The 16,644-nt window shown below is 42.5% G+C and overlaps 1 protein-coding gene across 6 annotated transcripts in view; it reads right to left on the minus strand.

Moving 5' to 3' along the window:
* The window catches only part of LOC125897964 (beta-galactosidase-1-like protein 2), a 47,142-nt gene extending 38,511 nt beyond the window's left edge, over window positions 1–8,631 (minus strand). For 3 of the 6 annotated variants that reach the window (XM_049591526.1, XM_049591525.1, XM_049591523.1), the window contains exons 1-3: window positions 8,470–8,629; window positions 7,764–7,949; window positions 7,608–7,676 (exon numbers count right to left, since the gene is read on the minus strand). In XM_049591526.1, coding sequence (XP_049447483.1) covers window positions 7,608–7,676; window positions 7,764–7,949; window positions 8,470–8,561 — 347 coding nt within the window. In that variant the 5' untranslated portion in view covers window positions 8,562–8,629. Of the gene's footprint in view, window positions 1–7,607; window positions 7,677–7,763; window positions 7,950–8,469 lie in introns of all 6 variants that reach the window. The other 3 variants (XM_049591527.1, XM_049591524.1, XR_007450544.1) reach the window with 2 other exon arrangements.
* Window positions 8,632–16,644: the final 8,013 nt, after the last annotated feature.

Below are 16,644 nucleotides of genomic sequence, written 5' to 3' on the forward strand. Positions count from 1 at the left end.
CGCATTTTGGCCTGTAACTTCCACATTTTAAAACACATCTTAATAAACTTTATATCCACGTGTTCCCTAAATAGAGTTGCATCTTCTGACATAGGCCACGTCCACTCCCACTGCATATGTCTCTTAGTAAGTCACTACACATCAAAAACCTAATTTTTCAAACTCCTCCTAGCGTTTAAGCTCCATCTGCACGAAACTTTACACATACAATCTCCAGACTGGCCTGATCAAAAGTTATCAAAAGAATTTTGCTACTCCAAAAAATGCGGTACTTATAAATAAACATTTTTTTTCTGCTAGCTAAAAAACACATACTGTTGCATATTTTTGTCAAAGTAAAAGCTATCAACGTCAAACTCAAGTCACTTGTTTCAGACGTCAACCAGAGGCTCTGTGCCAAATTTGCCACAAATTAACCGGTAGGGGGCGCTATAAACAGAGAAACATCAAGTGACATGAGAGTTGATCAGATTCGCATGAAATTTGGTGAGCGTGATGCAGAGTCGTTCCTGAGGCCAGCCATAAAGCTTAGTGATGTTTGGTCGGGCCGACTTCCAAGGGCTCCGCGACACCCGGGGGCCAAGTTGCGCAGGGAGGCTTGGCCCCCGTTCATAACTGCTTGCAGTTCTAGTTATTATTATTATTATTATTATTAGTATTAGTATTAGTATTATTATTATTATTCTGACATTTCGTGTCCCAATTTCGTCCCTTTCCCAAATTTCAGAATGCTTCTAACTTTCCACATTCATCCGTCCGGATCTGAAATTCAAGATTTTTGGGCGGTTGCACATGGTCGACGCGAAATGCCAAAATAGCGACCCCTACAAATTTTCAAAAACCCCTCCCCTTGGGGTTAGTTTGTCGTAGGCAAACGAAATTTGGTACGCACATGTATCATACCGAGACGCACAAAAAAGTTTCTTGACGTCATGGTAAAATCCCAACATGAAGTCAGTCATTTTGTTTTGAATTTTTTTGATACGGCGATTTCCACAACTTAAATTTGAACGAACTCCTCCTAGGGATTTCGTCCGATTAACTTCAAATTGGCTACAGATCATCCTGACAACATGCTGATCAAGAGATATTAAAAGCTTTTCTCTATGTCAAGGGGCGTGGCCGCTAGGGCGTGACAAATTTTGGCGACTTTTCGTTTTCTTACCATCAAATTTCGAACAAACCTCACACCCACATACTTGATCTCAGCAGCTTCAAACTTGCTGGACATGATGATGGCTCCGATCCGAACGCCCCGATATGTTAATATCCCACCTTACTCATAGCTCCCCCCAGTGGTAACAGGAAGTGACCAGTTTTTACTTTAACATGTACTAATGCCACAAACCGCATCAACTTCATTCCACTTCTAATGCATGCAGAACAAGTTGGTGAAGCTACCTTATGAACGCTGTGAAGCTACGTCTAATGGTGTCCATGTGGCAGCGTGGCGACTATCAATCCCTCGCCACCAAATATGTTTATGTTTTTGATGGCTTCAGCAACCTCATCTCCTCATGAAAATTGATACACAGGTCAAGAAAGGCGAGCTCTTGCATCTGATAGGGGCGTCGCCCATGGGGGGGACAAAATGCCTCTATAGCGCCCCCTTCAAATTTTCAGAAACCCCTCCCCATATGGTTTTTTTTTGGAGTTGGAACATGAAAATTGGTACACATGTGTATGTTGTCCAGGCGCACATAAAAGTATCTGGCACCAATGGTCTACTCCAAACAGGAAGTCGGCCATTTTTATTTTGACTTGTCATTTTGGCGTGATTTCCACATGTTGTATTTTAACGAACTAGTCCTAGGGATTTCATCCAATCGACTTCAAATTTTTTACAGATCATCCAGAGACCATGCTGATCAAAAGTTATTAAAAGCTTTTCTCTGTGTCAAGGGGCGTGGTCTCCATGGCCCCACCATATATGATGTATCCCATGCATATTGAAGCAGCTCTCTCTCCCACATACTTCATCCAAACTGCTTCAAAAATTCTGTACATGATAAGAGCCCCGTCCTCAACGCCTCCATATGCTCGTAGGCAATCTTGCTCATGCCGCCCCCTTGTGGAAATAGGAAATGCCCTACTATACATTGACATTGTCTGATTTGCTTGAAACTTCACATGTGTGATGACGGTCCACCCCTGAACGCACCTGCCCACATCTGGTGACGCTCGTAGCGCCACCTGGTGGATGAACAAAACATTGCTATTTTTCGCTCCTGCCAGGTTTTTTCTCCCTTCTCGCTTCGCGCCACAGCCCCCGCATGCCTCAGGCTCCCGCTGTTGCATGGGGGAGCGAGGGCCTGATCACAGCTGCTTGCAGCTTTAATTCATATTATTATTATAATGTCATTATTATTACTATCGAATGTTCCAGTTTAACCTTGTTACTAATTACAGTAAATGTAGGTCAAATAAAATAAAGTTTATTTGTACAGTGCCTACTTTATATGAAGTAGAATGACACAACAGACTTAAAGTGGTGGTGTAACAGTATAGATGTACTGAATCTTTGTATACAGCTGCAAGTCAGGCAACAAGCAGCAACACGGCTGAAACCTTAATTCCGCCTAGAGCACCAAAGTGGCTAGAGTCAGCTTTGGATGCATTCAGGTTTTATGATTGTGAAGCTTTTACTGAATGTCACTGGGAATCATGTGCTGTGTTTCAAACAGACTCACAAGTCAGTCTTTAGACGCTTTGCTTAACTAAAGACTGATGACTTTCTCCCTGATTTTGTGTTTAGATGGGCGGATACAATTTCAGAGTTTAAAAAACTCCCTACGTTGCAGAACCAATAGTAAATCTGCAGGGCGGTCCTTCGGTGGCTCGCTGAACTCTTGTGCTTATAAACATAGTCCCACTAGAAACATGTGTAGCGGTACAAAATGGCTCAGCCGTGCTCGCAGAAAACGCCGTCAAAGTTAGTGGATGTTTGTCGCGTTTGCGGCAACACATTCTCACCAACTAAAAGAGACAAACATAATCTTTTACAAGGTCATGACTCATCTGTTCGGCTGGACTATAACGTTAGAGGGAATCGCCTTGTTGTTTACAAATACTTCCAGGTAGAAAACCAGCAGAGCTTTTAGCTATATATATGTAGCCTATATATCACATTTTTCACATCACTGTATGACCGTTTAGACTAATCCGATGTTTGTAAAGTCTATAAACACAATGATTGAACAAACATTACTATTTCTGTGTGCACGTTTAGCTGGGCTAACCGTTAGCTGTTAGCCCTGTAAGCCATTAGTGGGATCTGTAATAGGTAATAACTCATTAAACGATCCGTGAAAAAAAATATCGTTTCCAGCGGACATCTTAGTTACAACATGATTGAGCTAGCAAAGCAGTTTTGTGTTGCTATGTGTGGTATTTATTCAGTTTTGGGAAATCACGATGTCTAGAAAGCATCAGTGGCTGCAGCTGACAGGGACAGCTAACACTAGCAGCAAAGCTAACAACAGGACGTCATCTGTTAAAAGCCTCCCGTTGTCAATACGACATGAAACTACTCCAGGTAGCTCAATCATGTTGTAACTAAGACATCCGCTGGAAAAAATATTTTCTTTACGGATGAACAGTTAAATCTCTCGGCATCCATTTTCAAGCTCTCTGTGTGTTTGTTTCCTTGCAGACGAGAAAAGGGGGAGCACACATTTCAGAGAAGGCATGTCTTTTTCAAAAGAGGCGTTGCTTTGTTGCCGGCCGTTTTTGCCGGTGTGTTAAACACACTTTAGAAAGGAGTGTCCCCAGACTATCAGAAGGCAGAGATCTCTGATTGTCTGGTGGCGAGACTATGTCTCAAGTCACATATTTCAGTTAGTACAATTCCATGGAGTATACCATGTGCACTATGTACTTATTGGCGTAGTGCACAAATTTCGACAGGGTAGTTTTGTCTCAACACAACCATTGTGCACTTACCGGAAATGACAACCGCAAATTAGCTAGTTGGCAAACTAGCATAAGCATTCGTGTTATGCTGTAAATCATTACAGACTGCTAAATTAACCCAATAAACATACTGCTGGCTTATACCCGACAACAGTATAGTGGTTCTTAGTGCAAAAAACACATGTATTTGTACAATGCAGTGACGTTGGTGGTCGCAGTCCTCAGCCGCCATTTTCTGTTTGAAAAAAGCTCTTCCGCTATGTTGCCAAGATGGCGACCATTGAGGGCGAGAAGTGTCCATAGTTCCACACTCAATCTTCTTGACCGTTTTGAGTGCACCATCCAAGTACTCATAGTGCACTGCATTTTTCTATACTTCTCAGGGTGAATGCACTTATGCACTCAAAATATTAAGTGAAAGTACAGAAGTACGTGATTTGAGACACAGCATTGCTCTCTTGGCTTGCTATCTCTGTGGTTTAACGTTACTTTCGAGGGCATCAGTGGAAACGGCAATTCATTAATGTGATTAATGTCCAGCAAACCGTTTCTATCATAATGTTGCAAAAGACAGCTTTAAATGAATAAAATAGAGACGCGAAGCGATCACAATTTTATTTCCTGGTTAGCTGACAACGGGTTCTCAAAGGCCACGCCTACCACACATCTGTCTCTATCACCAGTTATCACCAGGGTGGGGGGGGGTGGGGGGGGGGGGGAGGGTGCTCAAGGTTGACAGATTGTGATAGCTGCAGAGGTATGGCGTTGCCCCAGCGCTATCCGTCGCAAATTCTAGCCATCCAACGGAGAAGCAAGACCAGAATCAACATCAGTTCAGCTTTTGTTCATTGGTGCCAGCTGAAGGCAGAAAAAGGGCTAAAAAGCCAGGCAGAGGTTGCCGCTTTCCTTCTGGACAGGTAAGCCAACGTTAATGTTTGCTAACTAATGCAACAGGGTTTAATGCAGAAGGGTTGTTAAAAGATATATCTGCTGAATATATCTAATATCTAGTACAGCCGAACTAGTAATTACACTGCACCTAGATGAACTATGTTAAGAAAAAGTTAAAATGTCGGTTAATTTCAGATATTTTACCTATTACTAGAAACAGCGTTTTTGGGACGGTAGCATTAGTTTTTTTGTGGTTTGTTGTAAAATAGAGTCATGAAAAGATATATCTACTGAATATATCAAGTATCTAAAGCTGAACTAGTAATGACACTGTACCTAGATGAAATATGTTAAGAAAAAGTAAGGATGATGGTTAATTTCAGTTATACCATGGTCTGGGTGAATATTCAATTCTGATTGGCTGCAGGGTGTCTGTTAAAAGGTGTTATAGGAGAGCTAAAAAGACGTTCCGGTCAAATTGCCTTATGACAGGTTCTGAATTATTGCACTGGCTCAACTGCTAGTTTGTAACCATAGCAAGGGAGACTCAGAACAGAGGCAACAGATTACAACGGGCATCATGAGTGATTTTATCGTTTCATTTAATTTATTTGGTGAATTTGATAATTTTGATGACTGGGATGCAGAAGAAGAGAGGTTAGAGAATGAAAAGAAAAGGGAGAAACGGCACAAGGAGTCGCGGGTCTACACCAATCGCAGCCTCCGGAGCACAGCTGTAGGTCGGCTCTCTGACACCGGCCTGGAAACCCGTCAGATCATGACCGTCACGGGACATCAGCGTGAGAGCAGCCGGCAGGCTTATTGGGTTCTGTCAGCGCAGGAGAGACGAGATGGAGCAACATCTTGTCGTCTCCAAATATCCCAACAAGCAGTGCTCAATCTGTCAATCTCCGTCCTTCAAATGCCACTATGATGGACATAGGCCCTACCCATATCACCTTCAAATTTCACTGTTAATGGTAATGTAGCATTTAATTTTAAATAGGAAACAATCGTTAATTTGTTAATGTGTTTATATGATTTAATCTCAACTACTATATATTTATGAATTATTTGTTGCAATTAAAAACGATTTTGACTAGCCTACTATTTGAATGTTGATTATTTGAAACAAATTTTCTTGGGCCTATAAATGAACGCCAATGAATCATGAAAGTAATATCTCAATTTTTTTGCACATCATCCTCAGAGTCTGTAAAACACAAGCGGTAAGAAGTGCGCTGGCTTTCTGAAATAATCATCTTCTGAATAATATCACGTAGCCTAACGTTTAGCCATCATCTCACTTCCCTTCACTGATCAGAGTCGCTATGCTGTCTACGCTGCGGCCACAGCGGGTTTCCATGGCAACGCCTGTGAACTACAGAGATTAAATAGTCCATTTAGCTGTGGCTTGTGAAAAACTCATGATTTTAACTGTAAAAGACATTAAAGCATAAATAATTTATTTAATGTTCATTTCATTCATTGGTAAGGGTCCATGGAATAAGTGGGTTAATGCCCTTCGAGGTGTCCATTATCAGGAATTAATGGACGACGCGGAGGCGTGAACCGTCTGACGCTAAGTCCATTAATTCCTGATAATGGACACCTTGAAGGGCATTAACCCGCTTATTCCATGGACCCTTAAATATTTTAGCAAGATCTCTAGAAATGGCATTTTTGGGACTCTGATTGTTCCGGTTGTAGATTTGTCAAATAGTGTCATAAATAGTGTTGTATATATCAAACATCTAGTACAGCTAAACTATCATTTATTATTATTAGCTATTATTATTATTATTATTATCATCATTAATATTATTATTATTAGTATTATTGGTGGAAAATTATAACAGAGGAATATATTTGCCGTTTTAATATCAAGAACACTTTCGTGTTTTTGTGTGCATACAGGACGTTGTTGAATCAGGGAATCTGTGTGTCCACCACGACAAAGGATCCTAATTGACTAATTACATTAGCATTAGTGACGAGTAGAACTAAAAATTCTTTACGGAGATTGTTACAGTGTGTTACAGGGCGCACAAGAGAGGATTCATGATTTACTATTATTATTATTTTTTAATTACTATACCACAAAAGACTCTTCACTTGACATCAATGTCTCCACTGTCTGTCGTTTAGGAACCTGGTAACCTGTAGAACTGAAGAGTGGAGCGAGAGCGGGCGAGTGTGAGTGCGACACCTACTGACCGCGAAGTATGAATCCTATATCTATCACCTTTAAGGCATAACCATGGAGGATATTACAGTACATTCAATGGCCCTTGTCACCCAGTCACAGTAGCATAACATGATCCATTCATTAGCAGCCATCTTGACTCTTTTTCTCTGCACTCTGGGTCTCTACTAGCTCCTGCTTTACAACAGTGCTGCCTAGTGATAAAAAGCAGCAGTTATAAAGATGATAGAACACAACACTGAGGTATCACATCTCTCTTCACTTATCCCCGCTGTGTCATTATAACCTTCTGTTGTTGGGGAGATGCTGCTGTTGTTGTCAGGTGGGACCTCTCTGCCTCGAGCTTCTCCCCTGAGCACTGGCGTTTAGACAATGGGAAGAAAAGGAATGTTTCCCTAACACACTGTAGAGCAGGTCATTTCTTAGAATAGCAAGAGAGGAGGTAGAAAGTGTTTTCAATCTTATAACTGACATGTTTAAGTTGCATATTTGGTTTAATGAGAGCATGAGCTGCACTCGCATAAGCAATAAGCGGTATGGTGATTAATCATGGGTGTGTTTTGTATTCAGGTCAAGCAAGATTCATACTCCTCCTTACACTAAATCCAGCTGTGTGTGGAAGTTGAAAACCTCTCTCTCTGGCTGATGCAGACTCCACGGCACATACCTGCAACGATGAAAAAATGTTGTCTGTTAACATTCAAGCAGTGACCAGTCTTGAGAAACAAAACATGTCCAAAGAGGTTTTCCCTACGTAGTGAGGGTGTTGATGCCGCTAGCCTTCATTTTCATCAGACGGTCTCTCCAATAGGCCCTGGGCACACGGAAATAGTGGATGGATCCCCCGATTATACGGAAGGATTCTCTTTCCAGGGTGAACTGGGATGAGTTGGCACACAGACCCACCTTCCTGCTCATTCTCCGTCCTCCAGCCGACATGCTGGAAGAAGAGTGGATTTGTGTCACACTCACGTAGCATAACACATAGGCTATTGTGCTTGAATGAACCACATGACATGCTTAATAGGAATTTGCAGATGTCTTATGTTGCAAACACACAGGAACAGGAATATTTTTGAATTCAGAGACAAGATGGATTTCAACAGATTAGTTTACCACTTCTTATCAACCTGGTAAAATGTTATATATTTTTTTCACTTGGCATATATTTCTTTAACATCTATCCTGAATGGTAGTGACACTTAATTGTGAGGTACAGTGAAATTGTTTCACTTCATAGTAGCATTTGGCTACCTAACTTCATGTCACCAATACAATATTCTTATAAAGATTTTCTGTATATAATTTATAGTGTAGTATCACTTTGTCTTGGACCATATTCCAAAATAGCCTTACCGCATTGCTATCTTAATTTAGGAGATTTTTAAATCACTGTTATAAGGTACTGAATTACATACAAGCAGCCTAACTGAAACAATAATCATGACAACTTCACTTACCTGAGGTATCTGTACATGATGAAGCCAACAATGCAAAGACAGATGAGTGCACATTTCCTTTTGTGCACATTTCTTATCCTCAAGACAACCATGGTGGATGTGAGATGTCGTCCTGTAACACAGGCAGCAGTCAACTTGACAGCACCATCTGAGCGCAGATAAACATATGATGCTGGCATGAATAACACAACACCCTGTGGGAGTGCCCCTGTGCACAACCATGGAAATCAGACACGCCTCATAACATAACAGGCTTTGCATGTGTGTCTGTATAGCTCTTGGGTTTGTTAAATGTATAGGTGAGGATGGCAAAATTAGTACATCCAATATAATTACTTTCTCGATAGTAAAATTGATTTAATAAAACATAAAACTTTTAAAGTTAAAAGAGTCATCTTATGTTCAAATGAGCGTGCCTATTACTAGAATCAGAATCAGCTTAATTGGCCAAGGAGGTGTGTACACATACAATGACTGGCTTTTTTTTTGTTCTTTTAATTAATAAAAGTAGTAATTGATTTATTATTATTTTATACTATTAACATCTCTAAAGTTTTCAATAGTGGCTGTCATTTTTCTAAATATTGCATGCCTTGTAGCATCAAAACATGTAATAATTTCCTTAAAATTAATAAAGTTTGCACTTAACCTAATTGAAAATGTAATAAAAACCACAGACTGTAAAAATAATGGACATAACCACCATGACATCATCCATTGATTTGTGGACTCCTGTTTTGAACCTTCAAGTTCAGCATTTTCAGCTGTTGCCATCTTGGTTTCTTGGAACCAGAGGTGACCATATTTGGGCAAGAGGCTGGCCCTTGGAAGAGCAAGGGGTGGATCTGAATGGGAAGCCGAGGACACTATCAGCAGACAGCCTGTCATTAAAAGCAGCCTGCCCTTAATTTAAATGGGTGAGTTATATAGAAATTCATCTCCTTTACAGTTGTTATGAATGCTGAAATTAGCTATAGAGACCAAATAGTTTTTTGTACCAGGCTGTATGTATGTTTATTTTTGCTGCACATTTGGGCATTTTAACATGGGAGTCTATGGGTATTGACTGGATTCTGGAGCCAGCCTCAAGTGGCCATTCAAAGAACTGCACAAACTGTTTTTGGCACTTCTGTGTTGGCTTCATTTTTCAGCCCTGGAGGCTTCCACTTGAATATAACCCAACAATGTCATGACTAAGCTAATATTATAATAACATTTTGTGATTGATATCGTATTAACATTTTTACCAACAATGTAATACCTCTCAGATGGCTGTTTCTTTTAAAATTTTATGATGCCATTATTTTGACGGATTATGTAATAATGTAAAATGGTATGCTTTTTCTCACAAATGGAAAGTGTGCAAATGCATTAACCCTATGGGCCTGAACGATGCAAAGTGCGTCCAATTTCACACCTGTTCTCTATGGATTTTCTCCACAACTGTTCGTCATAGCGAGAAGCCACTCATATCACGTGAAACAAGGAAAAAAAATTATAAAGTTTCACTAAAATTATAGTGGGGTGGCATAGCTATAAAATCGTTCAATTTTGTGATAAAAGCACCAAATTTGGCAGATGTGTTGACAAATACATTTAGAACAAATCTGGATATTGGGGCATCAGAAACTCACCCCCTGGTGGCCAGAGCAGGCAATTGAATCCTACCTGCCCATGGACCTGTCCCATTAATTGGATCCACTCCAAAATGTAATGGCTTCTAAGTTGGACCATGCTACATGCCTCCACCATCTGCTACAGAGACTAGAACATTTAATTGGCCTAAAAGGTTCTGCACTAAGCTGGTTTAAATCTTATTTATGTGATTGTTTTCAGTTTGTTCATGTTCATGATGAATCATCTCTACAGACACAGACACCGATGACATCAGCACACTGGCTGACTCTATCGTCTGTGGACATTCCCATAGGAAGGTTTTAATAGAACTAGCGCTGGCTCCCAGCGGCAGTGATATGATTGGATCCTAATCCGTGTACTACCGTACTTTCTTGACCGACGGCTGATTAGCTTTGCCTTACACCCGCCCACACCGGAATTGCTGTTGCCCGAATTGTTGTCCGTAGTACAACAGAAAAGGAAGTGTTCAGTGCATCGCAAGATGAGATTAAAATGGATATGATTTCATTTGATTCAGCTATATTGCAGAGCTGCGACGTCTCTGTTACATGTAAGACAAGTGCCGCACCTACGGCAACGCCGTCACGTGGTCTGGATATCCCCGCCCATTTCTATTACAAAACAAAAGACTAATGTCCCCAGACTCCCATTCCAAAGTAAGAGAGGCTGGTCACGCGAGACTACGCTTTTATTACCTCTAGGCTGGATTACTGTAATTCTCTATTATCAGGTAGCTCTAATGAGTCTCTGAAAAGTCTCCAGCTAATTCAATTCAATTCAATTTTATTTATAAAGCCCAATATCACAAATCACAATGAGAGAGGGAGAGAGAGAGAGAGAGAGAGAGAGAGATGCAGGTAATGACAGTAGTTTACCACAACATTACTGAAAGTAATAATATTATAGTTATAGTTCTGGCTACTGTGGTACAATATGTTTAAAGTATGTATTAATATCTGACAATATACGTGTGTGACAATAGTCATATGTGTATAATAACAGTAGAAGTATGACTAATGACTAATGATGGCAGCAGCAGCAGGAGGCATCTGGCAGGACCACGGCAGCAGCACAACCACACACGTCACGCTGTCCAGGCACCGCTGCGATATGAGTTAATCTGAGAGACAGTGGAGCACAAAGGCTCCGGAGAAGAAGCCGAGTTAGTGACATCCAGAATGGCCGAGTTAGCAAGATGCAGTAATAGAATATGAGAGAGAGAGAGAGAGAGAGAGAGAGAGAGAGAGAGAGAGAAGGAGAGCAGGTGCCTGGTGTATTATAGGGGGGTCCTCTGGCAGACTAGGCCTAAGTCAGCCTAACTAGGGGCTGGTACAGCACAAGCCTGAGCCAGCCCTAACTATAAGCTTTATCAAAGAGGAAAGTCTTAAATCTAGTCTTAAATGTGGAGATGGTGTCTGCCTCCCGGATCGCAACAGGAAGATGATTCCACAGGAGAGGAGATTCAGAATTCAGATTGCAGGAGATTCAGAATGCAGGGGCAGTGTACTGACAGGAACTAAGAAACTAGATCACATTTCTCCTGTTTTAGCTTCTCTGCACTGGCTGGAAAGGAGGCGCCGACTGATTGTCGAACCTCAGATTCAGGAGGAGCAATGCGGATTCCGTCCTGGCTGTGGAACAGTGGACCAGCTCTTTACCCTTGTGAGGCTGCTGGAGGGGTTGTGGGAGTTTGCCCATCCAGTCTCCATATGCTTTGTGGACCTGGAGAAGGCTTACAACTGCGTCCCTCGGGGGTCTTGTGGGGGGTACTACAGGAGTACGGGGTACCAGGCTCACTGCTACGAGCCATCTGGTCTCTGTATGACCAAAGTGAGAGCTGTGTCCGCATACTTGGTGTAAAGTCAAACACGTTTTCGGTGGGTGTTTGCCTCTGCCAAGGCTGTCCATTGTCACCAGTGCTGCTTGTGACCTTCATGGACAGGATTTCGAGGCGGAAACAGCAGAGGCACTTTGTCAACCTGGTGAGTAACGTTACTGTCATTAGCATTAAGCTAGCAAACAATGTTACGTCCTCACGGTCGGACATAAAGTAATAACATTAACAAATAGTGGCGGGGCTTTTACTCACCACAACTGCAGAGGCTCCCAGCTTCATTTGAAACAGACTGCATTATAGACGGTCTGTTATTTATTAATCCCTCTGTATCTTTATATTCTTACTTTTTATCGGCTCCCGTTGTCTTCATAAAGTTAACACATTGTGTCGTCATTTCAAACTCAACACTTCATGAATTTGTTTCAAATTAAAAGCCCCTTATAACCTCGGCTGAGAGAATCCCTCAATTTTCTAAATAGGCTTTTACTGTGAAACATTTGTAAGAACTTGGTTGTGGAGGATACGGTAGCTTGAATGTTTACGTACGGCTCTTCAAATGAAGCTCCTGCCATCTGCTTACGCTTTTAGGTGACTACAACAACATTTCGGCTGGCACATGAACAGACACAGTGACTCAAATAATAGTAAAAGTAATAAAAATAGAACAAGAATAACCCGATGACATCACACACACCGTGAAAGAGGACCGGAGATAATTGGTGAGTACCATCGTGTAGTGTGTCATGTCTGTCGGCCAAGTCACAGCACGATTTTATGACTGCACAATCGTGTAATGTGATATAGTGACTTTCAGAACGGGCAGAAAAGTTGTGGAGTGTGTACTAGGCATAATGCAAGTCCTGCTGAGTCTGACCTATCTGTCAGCCAGTCCGTCTCCACCTTTTTTCAGACTCCACCGTAGACAACGGCAGCATTTCTTCTACCACGTAGCGAGCCACAAGCTTCATGGCTTCTTCCGGACTGATAGGTTTAACGTTATCTCCGTTATTAGAACCAAAAGACAGTCGTTGCTGTTTCGGAGCTGAAGGACCAGCGTTCTAAAAGTAACGGAAGTAACTGATGGCTTGTAGAAAATGTACTCAAGTATTTGATTATTCAAACAGCAAACTAACGCGTTAGGTTACTCGTTACTGCAAAAAGTAATCAAAGTAACTTTGTAACGCGTTACTTTGTAACGCGATATACCCACCTCTGTTCATGAGTGAGGGTACAATGGAGTGTGAGATGGATTGGTGGGTCGGTGCGGCTTCTGCAGTGATGAGGGCACTGAGCTCAGCCTTAGAGATAGGGTGAGGAGCTTGGACATCCAGAGGAAGCTCAGAGTAGAGCCACTGCTCCTTCGCATCGAAAGGGTCAGTTGAGTTGGTTCAGGCATCTGATTAGGATGCCTCCTGGGCACTTCCCGCTGGAGGTGTCCTGGGCACGTCCCACTGGTAGGAGGACCCCGGGCAGACCCAGAACACGCTTGAGGGATTACATATCTCGTCTGGCCTGGGAACGCCTTGGGGTCCCCCAGGAGGAGCTGGAAAACGTTACCAGGGAGAGGGATGTCTGGGGTGCTTTGCTCGGCCTGCCCCCGGATAAGCGGATGAAAATGGATGGATGAATGGATGGATGAATGGATGGATGGATGATTTGAAAGGTGACACTCTGTAGTTTTAATCTTCATCTGAATATTTTCTTGAAAAAAATGCTGCAGATGACCAGAACTAGGAGTTTGAAAACACAATGAGACCATATCATAAAGCCTTACACAGTCCAAATTCAGAGTAGATAACAATATCACAGAAAATTAACTTTTTTGCGTTAAAAACAGAGAGTAAAACAATGTACTGAATGTGTGCAAATGAGTGAAAAACTAATCAGCACAGAAATATACATCTATTTAGGTGGTTACTGTATATAAAAACACTTTTAGAAAACCTAAATTGAGAAGGAAGACTGTTTTTTACACTTAAGACAACATAAAAGCCATTTGTTTGTCATTTCTGTAAAACTGTAACAGTCTATGGCCCCAATAACCCATTCAAAAGTACAACTGAGGTCAGGAGTGTTACTAACTACAAGACCCATAAGCCATGAGTCCAATCGCTAGCTAAAAATCCAAAGAGAGGGTCAGTATCACAAGGCAAACAAACTAACAAAGAAACGGCTGGAACACAGACTCAAAGTACAAGACGAACTGGTACAGACAAAGGGAAACACGGAGACTAAATAGGGGAGACAACGAGACACAGGTGTGACATTAAGATAGGTGCAGGTAATCAAACAGACGGGAAACATGGGAAGGAACAGTACCAGTAACAGTACCCCCCCCCCCCCCACCCCCAGGAAAGCCCATTCAGTCTTCTTTTAGCATTGGCAGTATAAAAAAAATCGGGGAATGCAGCAAAATGCCACCTTCCTAGATTTGTTCATACAGAATGTGCCTTTTTCAGGGCAATGGGGGGTGTGAGCACATGGACCGCAGAACGCATCTGAACAAGGGGGGGCCATAATTTCAAGTCACGCGGAGGGGGTGGGGGGCATATGCATTGAAACAGACAATAAAACTGATGTTGCGGAGCACTTTTTTTATTCCGACGCCACACAGTCACATCTACAGTACACGCATGAACACGAACACATGCTTGCTCAGATTAACCCCTCTGATCCCATTCTAACATTCACATACAACAGGCCAAGCCTATTTATACATAAACGCACAGATGAGGCCACAGTGGAAGCTGGAGTAATTTGATCATTTTGTTTTTTCTGTTTACTTGAAGAAAATCAGATATCGACTTCTGTCTCTTCATTTTCCCAGATGCAGCCAGCGCAGGTGCCCGCCGTTAGCTCGCGACACTCATGCATGACGTATTGATAAGCAATGCACTTGATAGGCACACTGATATCAAATCAATATGCAGCAGTCAGTGGGAGTTTTTTTTTTAATCGGCAGCAGTTGGTGAGAGTGAGTGAAGTTGTGTGGTGACTTGGCTCGTAAAACACAGATAGACTACAACTTAGGCTTTTATTCATATAAAATAGTTTGTCAGAGTAGAGCCCTGCGCGGGACTGTTTTCTTCATCACGCTCCTGCCCGCTCCGCTGAATTTCTGACCATTACCGCCTGCAACCGCAACGTGTGTGTTACACTCCTGCCCGCTCCCACAATGTGTATGTCCACTCCCGCAAAACTCTGAGAATTTATGCCCGCACAATAATGGAGATGCATTGATTTTGTGTCTTCTCCCATCCCGCAGGAGAAAACACGTCATTTTATAGGCTATTAATAAAGAGATTCATGGGGTTGTTTGTTTCGTTCCCCTGGTCTGCATGTCTTTTGACGCACTGGTCAAGAATAGCGCTCCTATTTCGTTGTTTTCATTTAGTTTTTAATGAAATAAAGGCTGTTTCATATTCTATTCTCCTCCTCTGTATTTATTTAGGCTATTTTTCTACCTTTATATAATCACGCAGTGATTGAGGTTAAGGCAAGCCCGGCGCCAGGATGAAGTTACTGAGGGGGCGGTTAAAAATTAGGAGGGGGCAAATCTTTATTATGCAACATAGGTTCACACAGTGGGTTATAAAGAGCGCGCAGACGTGCGTAATAGTCGCTCGTAATGGGAGCTCGTCGCCGGTGAAACACAATAAACTGCACGTCTTCTTTCATGTTTGTCTCATGACAGATGGAGCTGACAGACAGACAGACAGACAGGGGGAGCAAGCGGCAAATTGGTATGAAAGCTGGTTCAGGGCATATTCATCCATTTATGAATAAATATGGAGTGGAAACGCTCATGCATGTGCACCAAGTTCTTGTGTTGACATCCTGTCGCTAGGCTACATCTTCTTCTTCTTATTTTTCTTCTTCTTCTACTGTTTAATGGCGGTTGGCAAACAGCGAATTGGCCCATTACCGCCACCAACTGGTGGAGTGTGGATCAAAATGACTATTACTATTTGCGTTGGGACCCGCCGGGTCCCAATGCAGCCCTTTATGTCAGAGTACAAAAGTTATCTGGGCCATGGCCCCACTGGCCCTCCCGGTTCCGCGGTCTATGTGTGAGAAGTAACAAAACGTCTAGCTCAACGTGTGACGTAAACAGCCTTGCTCCAAGGGAAGCCGCGGCTGGTCAGTCCCTTGGCGATTCTCTCATAAGTTGGCCCATCCTTCACCATCCCCGTCATTTGACAGTTAATGGCCTCTTCATTTGCGAGGACAAGCAGGGCGTACAATTCTTTGTCTCCCTAGTTGCTCATCCCTTGCTGACCCCTTCTGTAGTTGGGCGCAGTCCGGCGTCAGTCCGCTTTTCCGTTTCAGAAAGCCAGCTCAGCATAACCCTGAGGGGAACTGCCCATTGGTTCGACAGCCCATTGGTTCGACAGCCCATTGTTCCGACCATATTAAACTCATTGTTCCGAAGTCCGTTCCGAAATCATCATGATGCCCTGTGGTTAAGGTCTGGTTAGGTTTAGGCACAAAACCACTTGGTTAGGGTCAGGAAAAGATCATGGTGTGGGTTAAAATGAAAAAGAAAGTGACAAACACATAAGCCGTGAGCCTGCTCCGCCTCAAGCAGGTCGCGGCGCACCATACGCCCACCGCGAGCCGTTCAGCACCGCGGACAGTCGGACTAATGGGATGTCGAACCAATGGGCTCTCAAACCAATGACACGGACCCAACCCTGAGC

This window comes from Epinephelus fuscoguttatus, linkage group LG12, assembly GCF_011397635.1.
Source record: "Epinephelus fuscoguttatus linkage group LG12, E.fuscoguttatus.final_Chr_v1".
Classification (NCBI taxonomy): Eukaryota; Metazoa; Chordata; class Actinopteri; order Perciformes; family Serranidae; genus Epinephelus; species Epinephelus fuscoguttatus.